The sequence below is a fragment of the Sceloporus occidentalis genome, unplaced genomic scaffold, assembly GCF_023333645.1.
Source record: "Sceloporus occidentalis isolate IW3139 unplaced genomic scaffold, rSceOcc1.0.p SCAF_5, whole genome shotgun sequence".
Classification (NCBI taxonomy): domain Eukaryota; kingdom Metazoa; phylum Chordata; class Lepidosauria; order Squamata; family Phrynosomatidae; genus Sceloporus; species Sceloporus occidentalis.
Genome location: NW_028316985.1, coordinates 50,092,035 through 50,110,935, shown reverse-complemented (window position 1 = coordinate 50,110,935; position 18,901 = coordinate 50,092,035). Strand labels below are relative to the sequence as shown.

The following is an 18,901-nucleotide window of genomic DNA, read 5'->3' as shown; positions in this document are numbered from 1 at the left end:
ATTTCCTATGGGTCTTGAGCATAAGTGGATTTTCCCTTATGCGGGGGATCCAGAACGGATCCTTCGCATAAGGAGGGGGCCCACTGTATTTGTATCTGAAGGGCACATTCCCTCTGCACATGCTTTTGTTTTTTGAACCTTTTATAGAATAACAATGAGGCCATGTTTTGTCCCACCCAGAAGCATATCCTTCACTTTTAGGAAACAACTCTCAGGTTAGGATGAGGTTAAAGTCTGTCTCTGACACCTGCTTCTGTTGCTCCAATCTCCTTTCATCTTCTTTGCATTGAAGGGTAAGAAAATCCATGTGTGTGTTTAGTATGTAATTTCTTAAGCTTAGTTACACCCCTCTAGCTCTCTTAGATTGGTTAGGACTAGCTCCCATGCCATTTCCCCTCTCTTTTATTTTGAGAAACAGCTTGCATTGACTATAGACTGTTCTGTTGGTTTCTACTGCTATCTTTTACTCTTTTTAATACAGAAATAATTGTTTTTGCTGCAAAATTAGCTTGTCCTCCTAATTCATTCTCACTTGATGTCATGCTGGTTAATTGTCTGTTCTTAAAACTTTCAGCCTGTTAGGTCTGGCAGAGTTAGTGCCTGGAGGAGCTTTTCTCTTGAAACCAGTAAAACGAGTGCTCTTCTCTTGATAATTGGGAAGTTAGCAACAATCAGTGAGAGGAACCTGAAGTATCTAATAGGAAATTCTCTGAAAAAATTTAGCAACTCATTTTCCTTGTTAAAAGTATGGCACAAATCGCAACTGGTTGCCACATGGCATCTACATGCTGCATTGTATACTCTCTCTGAGCTTTCTGCTGTGATTGCGTTGATGGAGTATGCCCCAAGGGTTCATCATTTACAAAGCTGTTTGATCTTAACAAGCAGTTCAACTTTTGATAAAGCAGGATCAAAAGTTCACACTAATCATCTCAAGTTTAAAAGAATGCATGTAAAGGTATGTCAATTTACAACAGACCCACAGATGTCTAAATATAATCATTAAATAATTAAGAAATGTAACTAGCTTCCGGAACTGTTAATGTTCTACAAGACACATGAAAGGTTGCAGAATGCATAAGAAGCAGCATTAAAATATGCAGATTAAAAAGAGTACACACTCTGAAGAGGCTATATTTATTCACTTTCATTCATCTTGCAAATGAAATTTTAATTTTATAAACATTGAAACTAATCTCAAGGAAACTTCCCACATTAACATAACCAGCTGAGGAAAAAAAATTAAAAAAGAAAGGCCCCTTGATTAGAAACACATATTATGGAATTGCCATAATTTTACAAAGGTGTTAAGCGTTGTGTATCTGTCCCACACTGGTTCTGTCTTTTTCAGCTGTACTAAAGAGAATATAATCATGTGATTGGTGTGATAAATACAGTAAAAGTAGCATAATGGTGATACAGTACATATAGGTGCAACATTTTGCTTAAATGTATCTGAATTGTATTGTTTAATATTATACTCAGCATGGGAAAAAATACAGTTGAAAATGATAGACTTCATAAAAAGACCTTTGCTTATTCCTAATGGATAAAATAGGGTTGATATTTTATATGAGGAAAATATGACTCACATGCTTCTATGTTCAACAGTATCTCATTTATATTTGAAGTGCAAATAAAACTTAGCTGGCTATGAATACTGAATAACACGCAATATGATGTAGGAGTATTATAACAGCATTGTGTATTACTATTATCACCATCAAATAAATACTGTATTTTGATTAATTTTAAAAACAGAATATCTACAGGACTCATCATATAGTTCAGGTTCCATTACATGCTTAAGCGATTTATAATTACAGGAAGTTACATAAAATGCCAATCAGGCATGATACTAAATGTCAAGTGTTTAAGATATACACATAAACAAAGGATAAAAGTCATCATGATGTTATCTCTTATCGCCATGAGAGAGAAAACTAGAAAACTGAATATTTCTTAAAGAAAATGAACCAATTCTCCATTATCCAAGTTACCATTACATTGCAATGCTTGCTATTCCAAATATATGGCCAGGATCCAGCAGTATACCTGGACTTCACTAAGGGGCAAAACAGACTGCCATAAAAAGCTAGATTTCATTCGGCTTGGGGGTGTGGTGTATAAATGATGCATGCACCCAAGATGCCTTGAAGCTGGTTTCAAGCTGCCCCACTGACCAGATGTGGGCCGGCTTCCAGGTGCTCCGGCGGCACGGCATTTAAATGCTGCACTCCACCACAGTGACTTAAAGCTGCCTATGGGTTGTGGCGGGTGGGAAAAACTGCCATTCTGCCAGCCCAAAAAGGAGCAGCTATTTGCCACTCCTTTTTTGGACAGTTTCAAGGTAGATTGAGGCTGCAGCCCCAATCCGCCTTCAGAAGGGGCAGCCTGTTTCACCCCTTATGCCACCAATGCAACCATGACTTTCTGCTGTTCTCTCCTTCAGAATCCACAGGGCTGGAAAATGACTCTGGGTGAATGTTCCTGGCCCTCCAAAACAGAGTTATCCCCCCCCCCCAAGCTGATCGTGAGTCTGTAGGAAGGCAGTGAGGTTGTTCTTCTCCCAATTCTAGTGGAGAAAGCCCTACAATCTAATGGAACTAGACAGCTGAATCCTGGGTGCTCACACTTGGCATCACCCAGTACAAAACTCATGGTGTCACCCCCTCCCCATTGGCCTCCTCCCATACCACACCATACAGAATCCTTAGCATTTTGTATAAATGCTACTCATAAATCATAATTCTTTTATATCACTGAATGTAATGGCAGTAGTTGTGACATAAAGAACTAGCAATATTAAAATTATACAGTACCTTTAAATTACACAGCCTAAACGTATTCGCATGTACATAGTTTCATGTGTTTAAAGTGAAAATTTGGTAAGATGTGATTTTTTAAAAAGAAAATTTAAAAAGAATAAAAAATATTTTAAAAAAATATTGTCTCAGCCAGCAGGACAAGGACATGACTCACCTGCTGATGAGACAGAGGACACAGCTGGGGTCTTAAGTCCTCAATCAAGGAGGAGGGACAAAAGAATAAAACAAAGGATACAACAAAGAAGCTCAGCCAGGCTGCAGGCCAAGCAGCAACAAGCCAGCTCTGATTAAAACCACGTGGTGTCAGGCTATTTAAGAGCTAAGTTTGTTTCAGACAAGTGCTAGAAGCAACTTGTCTATTTCCTGGACAGCATTCTTGTTCCTGATACTTGTTTCCAGACTCCTGCATATCCTACTTCCAAATTCCTAGCTTCTTCGACCCTTGGACCATGTTGACCTTGATTTCCATTGCCTCCCTTGCCTCGGACTGCTTGACGGACCAACACCTTTCTCTTAACCGATTCTTACAGGCAAGAACACCTTCTAGCTGCTTGTAATTCACTGCCTGCATTATCAGTTGTTAGTTCCCTCCCAGCTAGCCTGTATGGGTGTTTGGTGAATCATGATAATACTCTCCCAACATGGTAGACCTTGCACCTATTATTTTGCTTTGTGCTTTCCATGCCATTCCTCAAGTTCAGCTCCAAGGGCAGCTTACTGAGATTTGAAGAACAATGTTCATGCTGGATTTTTCTTCCCCTGTCCATTCTCAGTCACATTCACATTTTAGTTTAAATAAATTCTAGTGCCAGGTTCAAGAAGAGAAACAGCATTGTGATGTAAAAGCATATTTGAAAGTGACACACTCAAATGCCCTGAGAATGCTAAAACAGTAATGAAGAACAGTCGTCAAAAATAAAACAGTAGCTACATGTATATGAAACTTGAAGGGTGACACAAAAATAGTGTATTCATACTTACAACCTGAATAAAATCTACAGTAGATCATTTCTTGACATTGAAAAGACAAAATTGTCTTATAATGGCTACCAGGTGAACTAGCAGAAATATTTAATGACTGAAAGATCATCCTCCGTGGCTAACAATATGACTATGGGTTATTCTGTCTGGAAGATCCTGGAGCTGTTATCCAAAAAACAATACCTTTCCCAATCTTTGGAAACAGCTGTGTATATGCAAGCACTTGAGATCATTAATTGCCTTATAGGGTCTATTTATGGCCACTTAAGTTCCATTTAATTCACTGGTGATTAGTTTATGTTAAGTGGGCCAAAAAAATTGCTGCCACATTTCTCAAGATGGCATCCTTCAGATATATAGAACTACCATTCCCATGACATCCACTTAGCATGACCAATGAAGATGGGAGTTATAATCCAATACATCTAGAAGATACCAGGATGGGGAAGGCCATATTACAGTCCTTTCTTTGAAAACCTATTTCAGTTAAAGGTAACCAGTCTGGCATTTGGCCTTTTTTTTTCCAGGGTGAGGAGAGGGTAAGTGAAGATAAGGTATCATAGATTGACAGTGTGAAGAGCTCAGAGGAGAATTTAGTGGCACACCTGGGGAAATGGGAGGAAGTAACCAATCTGTAAATGACCAGCTCTGAAACCCTCATGTCTCTGAATCATTGCCAAGATTGGCAGAACATTACTGTGAGGAAGACAGCACACTGTTTCAGCATAGCCCTCAGCTATCAGTAGATATCACTGAAGAAAAGGGCAGGATTAAAAATAGCACCATATAATAGAAGAAAGAAATATGACCTGAAACACACACACATAACCAAATACTTTTAGAGCCAAAGGGGTGAAATTGATTGTTTCACATGCAGTAGTTTTTAACACAACCTATTTGTTTCCTTACTTTGTTCTTTTTGAAGAATTTATGCTGCAGTGTATTATACTGTTACAGATCCATTGCAGATTATTATTTTGTAACTGCCAAAACAACAGTGGGTTCAAAATGAATCATAGGGAGCTTTATTTTAATCCTGAGCATATAAAGATGATGACATGAAAGAGGTATTGTCTTTTAAAATAATGATGTGTGTGAATCGCTGTGGAAGGACAAATTGTTGAAAAGCACATTTCTTGTGGTTATTTGTTGTACTTTCTTACTGGATAATAGACTTGGGGGGAATGGTGTGGGGGAGTGTTACCTATTTTTGTAAGACATAGCATGAAGGATTCCATTTATTCATGTAGCATGGAAGAAAACAAACACCTTTGTATCTTAGATTTAATTTTAAAAATTAAACTGAATTTCTTACCTTTCTTTGTAGCACAGAAGAGTTTTCCATTCATTTAACCGAACTTCAATGTAAACTAGAAACCATGATAATCTAACACTGAGTACATGCTGTAGGGCTTCATGCATGTGTACTTGTTCCTAACATCCAAAATGACCCAGGAATCATTAAGAGGGGGCTTAAGATTGCAAAAATCTCTCTCTTCCTTCTGTCAAAATGCAGCATGCAACCTTTCAAAAAGATAGGTTCATTTTGCACTTTCTAACTATTTCAGGAATGTTACTGCAACAAGCTAAATACAGTAAGGGCACCTCTATTTAGGAAATTGTCCCCACCCCCTTGGCACACAAAATGAGAACAAACACTTTCTAATTTAAGCAAAAATTATAGATAATCTTCACTTTACTAGATGACACCACCAAGCTATTTTCAAATATGTATTGCCGAACACCTTGAAATACCCACATCCTATTTATCTTACACTTTTCTTAACTTTTCACAGCAATAAATTCCCTAAGAACTTTAATAATTAGAGCTCACTTACCTGGAAAGTATAAAACCGAGTTCCATTTGGGGGATGTACCTTAGAGGACCCAGAAACAGTGTTCATATCAGAGAAAATCATTTCTGCTCACAGACACAATACAATCCACAAGGAGCTACAGAAAGAAGCAGAGCAGAGCACTCTGCTTACAGACAAATCCTTCCATACATCGCATAGAGGTTACTGTATAAAATGACATCTGCCCCATCAGAGAGAAGAGTGACAGTATGTAAATCCCCCATGCCTACATTTGAGAGCTTAGTAGGAAAAGTCATCAGTCAACAACCTTTAGTCCAGAGAGTTCTTAGGAAAAAAATAAAAATAAAATGCCAGGTGAATAAAAGCAAGACTTTGGCTCTTTCCCTCCCCCCCTTTTTTTTAAAAAAAGGAAGAGCAAGAACAACCTACAGTGAAATGTAGCTGATGCAGAATCTGGCAATGGTTTGGACCCTGCCCATCTGTTCTCAGTGATAATCACCTCCCTCCTCTACAGACTAGCAGAGTGATTATGTTAAGCATCCCAGTTAACCGTTAACACACAGCTTAGTTGCAAGCAAGCAGGGAAAACGTAAGACAGGAGACCTCTTCTGACTAACCTGAATCACATCACTCTTAATATTCCAGGATGTGGATGACAAAAAGCAATTCTATTAACTTAATAGTTTATTGCTATACCATGTACTCCATAATCTGTAGATATATGTTTCTCTCTCCACTGATTGCACAATTCGTTTTGTCTTCCATTGACAATTATTCTGTTTCTAAGAAAAGTTTGTATCTAAGGATAAAAAATCTGAGACGGAATTCTTGCCAAGACTTAAACTACCTTAAATGACTGCATATTTCTTCAATTAAAAAAAGCTTGGAAAACAATATTATTTACAAGGTTGACTTTGTTATACCTTTGCTGTCCTCAGGTCTATTCATTTTCAGGACAATAGTACAATAGTGGAGAAATGAACTGGCAAAACAATAATGCATTATTTTTATTACCATTTGTCACCACTTTTGTTTCTAAAGGACAAATTCATATAAGAAAACATATGTCCTGAGCAAGTAGCTAACATTCATTTTGCTGCTTGTTCCCTGTCCTACATTTGGAGGTAACAAAAAAAAATTCACATTCCTTGGCACCTTGTAAAGAGCCAAAATGGTTTCATTTGCACTTAATTGAAAGGTGGTGCTTCAAGAAAAAATAAAAAAGAAGCTTTTGGTAGGCATTTTAATTAGGGCTTATAATCACATATTTATAGAGGAATCCCTTCAGATTTGATTTTGAACAATTTCAAAATTTTTAGGATAAATATAACATTATGTTTCATGAAAAAGATTCCCACAGCAGTTCCCATATTCCCATGTGAACATAGATGCATTCTTGTGTAAATTTTTGTGCCAACTTCCACAGCTGTCAACATTTTGTTATGGAATATGTGTAAAGAAGGGAAATCCTCCAGGATACCACTCCTTCTCTAATGTTCAGAGCCCAATCATTCAGGTCAGATATACACCATTAATCTCATCAACTATATTTCTTCCAAAGTACCTAGTATAGCTAAAATGGTTACATGAGAAACAGATTTTAGAGTCAGTTAAGTCTGGTGGCTAGGGAGCTGGTAATTCAAATCCATGCTCAACAAGTTAACATAACATAGGTGATGCAGATGAGAAGTCCCATGGAAGGGCCAGTCATGGGAGTATTTCCCAGCTGGTTGATGATTGCGAGGTGAGAATCCATGCATTAGGAGACATCCATTTTAGTTCTGTTTTTTTTTTTTTAAATCTACACATCTGACATGTACTATTTGAGGATGATGGTAGGAGATAAAATACTAAAATTCTACTAGGAGCCAAAAAACTTGACCAATCAAGGCAGTTACCACATCAGGAAGAGGGCCAGGAGCAGAATGTGGCACTGACCATGAACTCCTAATATAAAAATAAGAATAAAGCTAAAGGAGAATACTAAACCAACCATCATTCCAAAATTCAGCCTGAGGAACTTCCAATAGAATTTAAAGAAAATGTAAAAAAAAAAAAAAAGGTTTATACTATTAAGCCTAATTAACCTGGGGCCCAAAATTCTATTGATCAAAGCCAGGGACATTATGAGGGAAGAATGCAAAAATACACTATCTACAGACAAAATTAAGGAAAAGCCTCAATGGATGACAGATGAAACTCTTCAAGCAGTTAAGGACAGACAAGAAACAAAAGTAAAAGATGACAGAAATAGAGCAAGAACCTTGAATACAACTATTCAGTGACTTGTACAAAGAAATAAAGAGAACTTCTTAATCTATGCAGATAAATAGATTATGGTCCAAAACACATTGCAGAAATAATCCAGTCTGAGACCCCTTTAACTGCCCTGGCTCAGTGCTAGGGAATCCTGGAAACTATAGTTTATTGTGGCACCAGATCTCTCTGACAAAGAAGGATAAATGTCTCACAAGATTACAGTTCCCAGAATTCCCCACCATTGAGTCAGAGCAGTTGAAGTGGTCTCAAACTGGATTATTTCTGCAGTGTGTTTTGGACCTATGATAATAAAAGATGTAGAAAAAAAAGACCTCTTCCACATGATCTGAGAAATCAAAGGAAAAATTAAACAAAAGGTATGAATGGTTTTATGACCAGAAGGGAACACACTTCATGACCAAATACAAATAAAAAGATAATGGAAGCAATACACTGAAAAACTTTATGAAAGAGATGAAAGGATGACAGATTTATTCCACCATCTTCATGTGGAGATGAATCTGCAGTTTTAGAAAGTGAAGTGACAGCATCACTCAAGGCACTTGGCAGAAACAAATTACCAGAAATAGATCACATACCAACAGAGCTGTTTCAAGCTTTGTAGACAGAATCCTTTCAAGTTCTAATGGGAAGCAAAAGAATGGCCCACAGATTGGAAAATTCAATATACATTCCAGTCCCCATGAAAAGGGACACAAGGTGTTTTAGCAGTCACCACACTATTGCACTAATTTTCAATGCAAGCAAAGCAATGCTCAAGATTTTACAATATAGTCTTTTACCATATGTGGAGTGAAAAATGCTGGTTGTCCAAGCTGGATTCAGAAAATGACGAGGCACTAGGGATCATATTATCAACAGACATTGGATAATGGAAGTCACCAAATATTTCTAGAATAAAATCAGTTTCTGCTTTATAGATTATAACAAAGCCTTTCGTTGTGTAGATCATGAAAAATGATGGGTTTCTTTTAAAGAAATTATTGGCGGGTTACAGACCGCCATAAAGGACATCCTTAGGACGTCCCATTTTGAAAAAGGGGTGTCTCTTCCAGACGCCCCTTACCCTATCATGGACAGAGTCCGTGACAAATGGCGGCGGCCGTTCCACACGGCCACCGCCATTTTGACATAGCGGACACTCTGCGTCCGCACATCGCGCAGTGGAAGTGGTGCCGTGAGTGCGCCCTTTGGCACTCGCGATGCCTCTTCTGGGGCCTGAGAAGGAGCGCGATTTCCGCGCTCCTTCTCTGCAGCATCCAGGAGCCACGCCGTTTAAAGGCTGCAGTTCCCGGATGCTGCAAGCGGAGGCGGAGCCAGACCGCCGCTTCTCGGCAGTCTGTAACTCACCATTAACTTTTACTCAGGGGAAGCAGCCATCATGAAGACAGAATATGGAGAACTGGTTTCTAATTGGCAAAGGAGTCAGGCAAGGCTACATTTGATCACCTTAACAATTTAACTCGTATGGCGAATGCATCATATGCAAAGCTGGACTCAGAGAAATGAGGCATGAAAACTGGAAGAAAGAATATCAGCAGTTTAAGACATGCAGATGAAACAATTCTACTATCAGAAAATAGCAAAGACATGGAATGATTACTAAAGAAAGTCAAGCAAGAAAGTGCAAAGGAAGATTTATAGCTGAACGTTAAGATAATAATAATAATAATAATAATTATTATTATTATTATTATTATTTCTATACCGCTTTTCCGCATTGATCAAAGCGGTGTACAAAACAAAAGAATACAACAATACAACAGTACAAAATAAAATTACAATATATACATAACAATAAAACTGTGTAAAAATTACAAATACAATTTAAAAGACTATTAAACTAAATCAAGGCTAGCTGAGCTGATGATCTGATGCAAAATACATATAGGGGGGGAACCACATAATATCAAAGCACGTGCGGGAAAGCTTGATGAAAGAAAAAGGTCTTAAGTTTCTTTTTAAAGAGATCCAGGGAGGTGATGGAGCGGAGCTCATCAGGAAGGGTGTTCCAAATTTTTGGGGCCGAAATAGAAAAGGCCCTTTGCAATGTTGCCGCATATTTCGCAGTCGGAACCCTCAACAGGTTCTTCCTGGCTGACCTGAGTGTGCGGGGCGGATTATATGGGGAGAGGTGGTCCTTCAAGTAACCTGGGCCCAAGCCATTTAGGGCTTTATAGGTATTTACCAACACATTGTATTGAGCCCGGAAGCGAATAGGCAACCAATGGAGATCTTTTAAATGGGTGTTATGTGGTCAGCCCTGGAACAACCAGCAACCAATCTCGCAGCCATATTCTGCACTAATTGAAGCTTCTGGGTTTGGTACAAGGGTTGCCCCATGTAGAGCGCATTACAGAAATCCAATTGAGAGGTTACCAGAGCATGTACCACAGTTTCAAGGTCCCCCCGGCCCAGGTAGGGTCGCAGCTGGCGTATCAGCCGAACCTGATAACAGGCACCTCTGACCGTCGCATCCACTTGAGATGTCAATTGGAGCGACAAGTCCAGAAGCACCCTCAAGCTGCAAATAGAGTTCTTCAGGGGGAGCGTGACCCCATTTAGGACAGGTGGAAAAATTTTGCTACCCGGGCCCGGGGAGCCTATCACTAGTACTTTTGTTTTCTCTGGATTCAGACTGAGTTTGTTTGCCCTCATCCAGCCCATTACCAACTCCAAGCAGGCATTTAGAGGAGAGATGCCATCCCTAGTCACTGCATCAGTCAGAGACACAGAGAAGCATATCTGGGTGTCATCAGCATATTGATAACACCGTGTCTCCGGATGATCTCTCCCAGCAGTTTCATGTAAATGTTAAATAGCATAGGGGACAAAATAGCTCCTTGAGGGACGCCAGATGTAAGTTCCCTCTTATCGGAGCAAAAGTCCCCCAGCTGCACCATCTGGAATCTACCCGAGAGGTAGGAATGGAACCACTGGAGCGCAGTGCCCCCGATACCTAACTCCCTCAGGCGTTCCAGAAGGATATCATCGTCGATGGTATCAAAAGCCGCTGAGATGTCCAAAAGCACTAACAGGGACACGCTTCCCCTGTCCATGCCCAGACGGAGATCATCGACTAAGGCGACCATGGCAGTCTCAACTCCATAGCCCTCCCTGAAGCCAGTTTGAAATGGGTCCAGAAAATCCGTTTCATCCAAGATCGCTTGGAGTTGGAACGCAACCGCTCTCTCGATCACCTTCCCCAAAAAAGGCAGCAGCGACACAGGTCGATAGTTATTTCGTATCAGGGGGTCTAAGGAGGGCTTTTTTTTAGCAGAGGTCTAACTACTGCTAATTTCAAGCTGAATGGAAATCGCCCCTCACTAAAGGATGAATTAATTATGTGGCACAGCATAGATGTTACCGCAGTTTCCCCCTGAGCCGTCAACCATGAAGGGCAAAGATTGAGACAGCATGTCGTCTTCCTAACACTTCCAAGAATCTTGTCCATTTCCTCGGTATTCATAAACTCAAAGTGATCCAGTTTAACAGAGTCCACGGAAGCTCTGGATACCTCTCTTATAGACTCTGTAAAAATACTGGCGTCGAGATCAGCCCTTATCCGAGAAATTTTATCCACAAAGAAGTTGTTAAATTCGTCATAGCAGGCTTTTGATGGTTCTAAAATGGGGTTCAGGGAGGGGGGCAGTTGTGTTAGCTCCCTCAATACCCTGAACAGCTCTGCTGGATGCGACTCCACGGAGGCAATACGTGCAGCATAAAATGAATGCTTTGCTGCACTTATTGCCACTCCGTAAGCCTTCAAAAGAGACTCATAACAAAGATAACAAAGATAATGACCACTGATTGTTTACATAGCTTTAACCCAGATGATGAAGACATTGACTGGGCATTCTGGCTGTGGCTGACAGGACGTGAAGGTCAACTACATTTGAAAAGTCACAGGTTGCCCACCGTGGCTCTGTGTTGGGCCCATAGGCTTCAATGTACACAAGGGGCTGGATTTACCTAATGTTTGAAGACATCTAGGAACTAAACTGCTATTTAGTGGGGGGGGGGGGGGAGTGTTATATGGTACAAATATTACCTTTCTTTATTTTCCAGTTACATAAATCTGCAATTATCCATTAGATAAATTCAACCTCACTGTGTTTATATCTGATCATACAGCTCTCTAAGGAGTTTATTGCATGGCTTAAAAACTTGATTTACCTCTGCCACACTGAAGGCCCGTTACACACGGGCTTAAAAGTACGCCCTAACCCTAGTGCGCGCTGCGCGTGCACAAAATGGCAGCAGCCGTTCCACACGGCCGCCGCCAAATGAGGCGGCGCGGTTGTGACGTATTGGGGTCGCGGCAGGGCACCTAGGGCGCTCTTTCTGCGACCCCGGAAGGAGCTCTGTTTCGGAGCTCCTTCCTGGTTTGGTCCGCTGGGCGCATCCTTCAGACAGCTGCGCCCAGCGGACCAAAGGAGAAAGGGACCAAACGGCCCCTTTTTCCTTCTCCCCGCCGCCGCGGGGTGTCCTTGGGGCTTGAAGCCCCAAGGACACCCCTTTCCAGGCTGCGGGGAAGGGGCCTTTTGCCGCTTCCCCGCAGCCCGGAAAGCGGCGGATCGGGGCCTCAGCGGCTGCCGCTCTGGCCACTGAGGCCCCGATCCAGCGGCGAAAGGTGCACCTACAGGCCGCCCCAAAGGGGCGGTCTGTAACGTGCCGAAGTCTCTTTTGGGTTTGAGTCAGATATTATCACATGCAAAATGGCACCACCTGGCTGAATCCTGGCTAACTTCCTGCTAGAAGCTGCACTCAGTTGGCCAATTTGCAAAGCCGGGAGCTTCTCAGTTTTGAAAAGAGGATGGCTGAGCAAGGCTTCTAGCCAGGGCCAGCTCATCCATATACGCAAACTAGGCAGTCACCTAGGGTGGCAAAATTTAGGGGTGGCACGGTGGCTTTGTTTTGTATATTTTTTGCATAATTAAACAATATTAAAGTGAAAACATCATTACAGCAAGTGATGTAAAAGCAAGCTACAGTACGGTTTCTTTGTACAATAGCCAAAACATAAATGTGCGCCCCCCTGTGTCTGTGGTACAGTTTTTAATTGGCCTTGTGACTAATTCTCAGTACTATGATGAGAGACTGGAACCTAAGTTTTATGTGATGTTTAGCTTTAACAAGTGAAACAGCGGAAATCAAGGGGTGAAAATAATTATGAGGGGCGGCAGGGAGTGCCAAAATATTTCTCACCTAGAGTGGCCAAATACCTAGAGCTGGTCCTGTTTCTAGCCAGAAGTTAGCCGGGATTCAGCCGGGCGGTGGCATTTTGTGTGTGATAATACCTGACTTAATCCTGAAAGGGACTTCAATGTGGAAGGGGTAAATCTGGTTTTTAAGCCATGCGATAAACTCCTATGAAATGAAATGAAGCCATTTTTAAGGTACAGGGAAATAGAGGAAAAGACATAAATAATGCTCCTGTTGCATTGGATTCTTAACACACATAAAGTAATTTGAATCGAGTTCAAACATATTTACATGAATTAATGCATGTACTATGTAATATCTAGATACTGATAACTTCAGTATTCATACTGAAGATAATATTTCTTATAATTTTATTTTAGCATTTCCAAATTAGCATCATATTGGGACATTTAACAAGAATACAATTTATAACATAGAGTCCAAAAATGTACAATGTGTTTTACATTATATGTCAAAATATGAAGACCCAGATATTCTTGATGAAAATGTGGGAAAGAAGGATCAAACATATAAGGTGTCACAAAATGTTTTGTTTGGAAAACAGTCACTTTTATCTGTTAAATGATAAATAGGAAATTCCATGGCCAAAACAAAGGACCTTAAATTGCCTTTCTGAGCTTTCATTTTTACTGTATAAAAAAATACGAGAGACACGATGCTCTGTTTTCACATACTGATCACATCATTGTGCCACAAAGTCAACAAATTTAGAAAAATGCATTCAGACCTTTGTGATGGATACACATAGGTGCAGAAGAATATCCAGATACTGATGCTCTCTCAAGAGCATGGGTTATTTGATTTCCCAAACCAAAGTCATATATATGGCAGAGCAAATCAAATCCAACCCTTCTAAGCCACTTCAAGATATCACAGTTTCAAAGGGAAGATAAGATAAAAAAGAAAAATGTTTTCACTCATCATCAGGAAGACTATGAAACACAGCTTCCAGTCCCACAAAATATGATATACAGATGCAGTCTCTAGGTCATGTGTGAGCTTTACCTTGGAAAAGTCTTCTTAGGACAGTGGATTTGGAGAGAGGGTCTAAAACCCAGCTAGGAGTACAAAACCTAGCTTCTCAGTAGGCATGCTAAGATTGCTCAATATGAAAAAGTAAACATTCAGTCAACAGTGCTTCTTTAGGGCTGTCTCTTCCCAGTGTTTCCCAGTATTAGCATATAAATGACCATTAGTCATTTGCTACCCTATGTGTTGCGAGAGAGAGAGAGAGAGAGAGAGAGAGAGAGAGAAGCATTCCTGATGCTCATTCTAGCTGGTCTCTGATTTAAGTCTTGTTGTAGACTTTGTAGAAGTGTGTATGACTTGTCATTTTGAATTACATAGTTTTTATATCTATTTGTAATTTTAGGGTCAAGAGGGAGGGTTAGGAATGTAGGGGATTTTATTGTTGTTTTTGCTATGGTTATATTGACTGTTGTTACCCGCCTCAATCCTCGATAGGGAGAGGCGGGAAATAAATAAATAAATACATTATTATTATTATTATTATTATTATTATTATTATTATTAAAGATATTTAAGAAAAGAAATGGGTTCTCATCCTTATTTTAATCTCTTGCATTCTACATGTCTTAATTCCAGTATCTTCAAAATTTTCATACTTTCTAGTGATTTGATATTCTGTACAAGTTGAATTTCCCTTTATCTGAAATTCCGAAATCCAGAACATTACAAAATTCTTTGTTGTTGGTGTTGCTGAGATAGTGACACTTTTGCTTTCTGACAATTCAGTGTACATAAACTTTGTTTCATGCACAAAATTATTTAAAATATTATGTATAAAATTATCTTTAGGCCATGCGTATGAGGCATATATGAAACATAAATGATATTTTTTGTTTAGATTTCAGTCCAATCTACAAGATAACTCATTAAGTATATGTAAATATTCCAAAATCCAAAAAAAAAAAAAAATCTCAAAATCCCAAACATTTCTGGTCCCAAGCATTCTGCTTAAGCATTTCTAATCCATATTGTCCATGTTCTCTGTTACATCATATAGAAAAGGAGAACTGAGATACATTCTTCAAGTTGTATTTTTGACATTCTATACTTCATTTTAACATTGTAGAATGTCAGTTTCTATCTTTCTGTGTGTCATTATTTCAAACCATAGTTTGTTCTGTTCCATTTCAGGGTCAGTTTGTAAAATTAAATAGTCCACCTAAAAATTTGTATGCATTTTTGTATAAATTTCTGCAAATACATTTCCTTTTGTTAACAGTTTTCTCTTATATAAAATGTGTATTTTGTATGTTTGTATTGATAGCGATATTTCATTTAGCACTTTCCCCAATACAAGCAGTTTTATACATTGTTCAGAGAAGTGTATCATAAATTCCTGGGAACTGCAAGTACTAAAGGAAAATGGCATTCCAGTTCATACACTGATGGAGGAAGCATAAATTTCATAACTGAAATAAAAACTAAGCAAAATTCTCTTTTGATCTTGTCCCCCCCCCCCCCACTTTTTCATATTTGGCTTTCATTCTTGCAAACTCAACCAATAGTGAGATAACTCACAAAGTTAGAATGATTCTAATTTTAAATATTTCCACAATATTTATGACAATATTTATTACCAGTGTGGTGTAGTGGCTTAAGACTATGACTCTGGAGACCAGGTGTGGGCGGGGCTGGCATAGCAGACTCCATCTTGCAAGGAAACAGACTCCTCCCCTTATGTTCTCTCCCACATGCACAACAAAGTTACTCAGACAAGTGTGGTACAACTGTACCTTTAATAAGAAAATAGCTTTGTATCCAGTAGATGATAACTCAAAACATAAAGTCCAGTCTTCAAGTCAGACATTCCCACTTCCCATTATGACATGGCTTGTTTCTCAAAGCTTCTCTTGTGGACTCCACCACTCATCCTCCAAATCCTCAAGGTCTCTGGTTGTCCATTCCCCAGAGCCCGCAAAAGCCCAGGCTCCCTCCTCTTGAGGGTTCTGTCGCCTCTCCTCCTCTTGGGGCCTCTGCTTTGGCCGTAGGGCCCTTCTTGAAAGAGGCCCAGGGACTCTGTCCCTCTCTGGCCTCCTTAAACCCTGTTCTTTCCCTTCCCCAGCCGCTGCTGCCCGAACAGCTCTTCCGCCTCCATCCTTCCTCCCCGCACACCTCAACCCTTCTGCTTTTATAATCCTTCCAGCTCCTCCTCCTTCCTCCACTGGCTCCACCTCTGGGTTAACCTCCTCCTTCCCCTCAACCTCCACCACCTGGCTGCCCTTAGCCCCTTCAGCTCTCTCCACCTGGGTGAGTACCTCACTACACCAGGATTCAAATCCCAGCTCACCCATGAAACCCACTGATCTTGGGCAAGTCATACTCTCTGAGTGTTGGAGGATGGCAACTGCAACCTCCCTCTGAAGAAACATGCAGAAACAACCCCATGATAGGGTCTTGCCAAGAAAGCTCCATGATAGCCTTAGGGTCACCATACGACAGAAATGATTTGAAGGCACACAACAATAACAAATGTGTGGCATAGTGGTTTGGGTATTGAACTATGACTCTGAAGACCAGTATTTGATTCCCAGCTTGCCCATGAAATCCACTGGGTGACCTTGGGCATGCCACACACTCTCAGCATCAGAGGAAGGCAAAGGCAAACCTCATCTGAACAAATCTTGCCAAGAAAATCCCTAAGTGTGAAACGATTTGAAGGAATAAAACAATGAGGGGTATGTGACTGAAGAATCAGGACACTACTAATAGTCACGTAAAAACAGTGAAATTTTTGAGAACAGACAAAAGTTTATATTTTTGAGTATATAAAAAGGAAAGATTACAAATTTAGTTGTAGATTCCCTCTTTTAATTGCTTTCACAATAAGACTATATTTTTGCTGTTCATCTGCTTTGCACAAAATGAGGTCTCTGTGGCATTAATTTATAAATATTTTCATCCCATCATTGTATTACAATGCTTTTAACAATTTATAATTTCTTTTAAAATATACCATAAAACAGATTCATAAAGATGACCAATAAAACTGAAGCAGAGCAGCCAAATAATGAAAAGAAAGAATTCAATAAAAAGAATTGCAAAGTCATTGAAATAAAGTAATCTTTACAGCCGTGTACACAAGGTGGAGCAAACAGATTAACTACCACACCAGAACTGTGCTCTGCTCCCCAGGATTTTTTAAATTTTTTTTTAAAAAACTGTATTTTTTATTTGAGATGTAACAGTAAATAACAGTCTCCATTTAAAGAATCCGCCACTGTTCTTACAGCAGTGATAGAACACAGAGCAATGCGTTTAAAGTTGATCTATTAATATTCTGGTATTTTCACAGAAGAAAGAGACTCTCCTTAAGGGAACTAAGGCCTGAAACAGGCCAAAAGTGCCTGTTCCGGCCCTTGTTGGAGGCATGGCGTTTACACGACACACACCCTAAATGCTGCCACATCTTTTTGGAAGAACTGGGCCAAAAAGAGCAGGTAAAACACCGCTCCTTTTGCCAGCACAGTTCAAAAAGGCAGAAGCCTGGATCAGGGTCAAGCATATGTAGTTGGCGTTGCCCCAGCACAATCGGCACCAGTGCAGTTGAACCAATTTTCTATCAAGTTATTTAAAACAAAGATAGTACTGTACAGATCTGTCAATGTTGCCAAACTGCAACTGTCCTCAGTCTTAACCAGCAATGCCAATAAACAGGAATACTGGGAGTTTTAGTCCAAGAAATCAGAAGAGCCAAATGATTCCTATCCTTGCTTTAAAAGGTAGTCATTTAGGTTAACCACTAGGTCACATCTGATTAATTTTTCCCTTGAATGTTGATCATGCAATTATTCATACTAGATTCTGTGTGTCAACTACAGTGGGCCCTTGGTATCTGCAGGAGTTTGGTTCCAGGAGTCCTTATGGATACCAAAATCCGTGGATGCTCATGTCTCATTACATATAATGGCATAGTGGAATGGTGTCTCTTATATAAAATGGCAAAATGGAGGTTTGCTTTTTGGAATTTATTTACTTATTTAATATTTTCAAGTTGTGGAACATATAACTTTATATCAGACATTTCCAAATGTCAATTTATTTCTATAGCACAGAGCAATGTATCTCTGTTAAATGGAATATGCAGCAAAATAATATTTCCTCTTAGACATTGATGATAAAGGGTTGAGTAGCTATGGTCTTCTGAAGGAAGAAATGCCACCATACCAGTGCACAAGAACATTATTGGTACTTTACCTGAAAAAATTGCAAACCTGAAGAGTGCAAAGATATATAGCATACTAGGAAGCCATCAAATATGGCAGTCTATTTTCACATTGCTTTCTTCCCCTTGAATGATCAAAATGACCCATTCTTTCTCTACGAGACACAAAATAACCAATAATCTATAAACTATAAAACAAAATCTAATTTTTTAGCTTTGAGGACAGAAATTTCAAAACATGATCTACACAAAAAAGCTTTTTACCTGTTCAGGGAGAAATTAATAGCTGGGTGCTCTTTCTTAACCACATAAAAGACAAATAATGGGACATCATTTTTGTTAAAAAAATGCTTTGATTTCTGCTGTGATTTTTCTGTATAAGATAGAAGGAACACATTTTCCTTACAGTGTTCACAATGCAACAGGATGAAATGTTATTATCCACTAACCATGTTGTACAGAAAACTATTGTACAAATAAATAAGAGGCAAAGTGAAAATTCTTGAATACTCAGACCAGCAAGGCAAAAGATGATTCAATTCAATTTCTTACTAGATATGGAGCAAAAATGAACACAG

The 18,901-nt window shown here is 39.5% G+C and overlaps 1 protein-coding gene across 7 annotated transcripts in view; it reads right to left on the bottom strand.

Annotated features, from left to right (window-relative positions):
- LOC149312139 (liprin-alpha-2) overlaps positions 1-18,901 on the bottom strand; it is a 318,268-nt gene that overhangs the window by 197,336 nt on the left and 102,031 nt on the right. For 2 of the 7 annotated variants that reach the window (XM_089524027.1, XM_089524028.1), the window contains exon 1: positions 5,648-6,045. The exons of 3 other annotated variants lie outside the window; for them this stretch is intronic. In XM_089524027.1, the coding sequence (XP_089380153.1) occupies positions 5,648-5,728 (81 nt within the window). In that variant the 5' untranslated portion in view covers positions 5,729-6,045. 2 more of the 7 variants (XM_089524029.1, XM_089524030.1) reach the window with 2 other exon arrangements.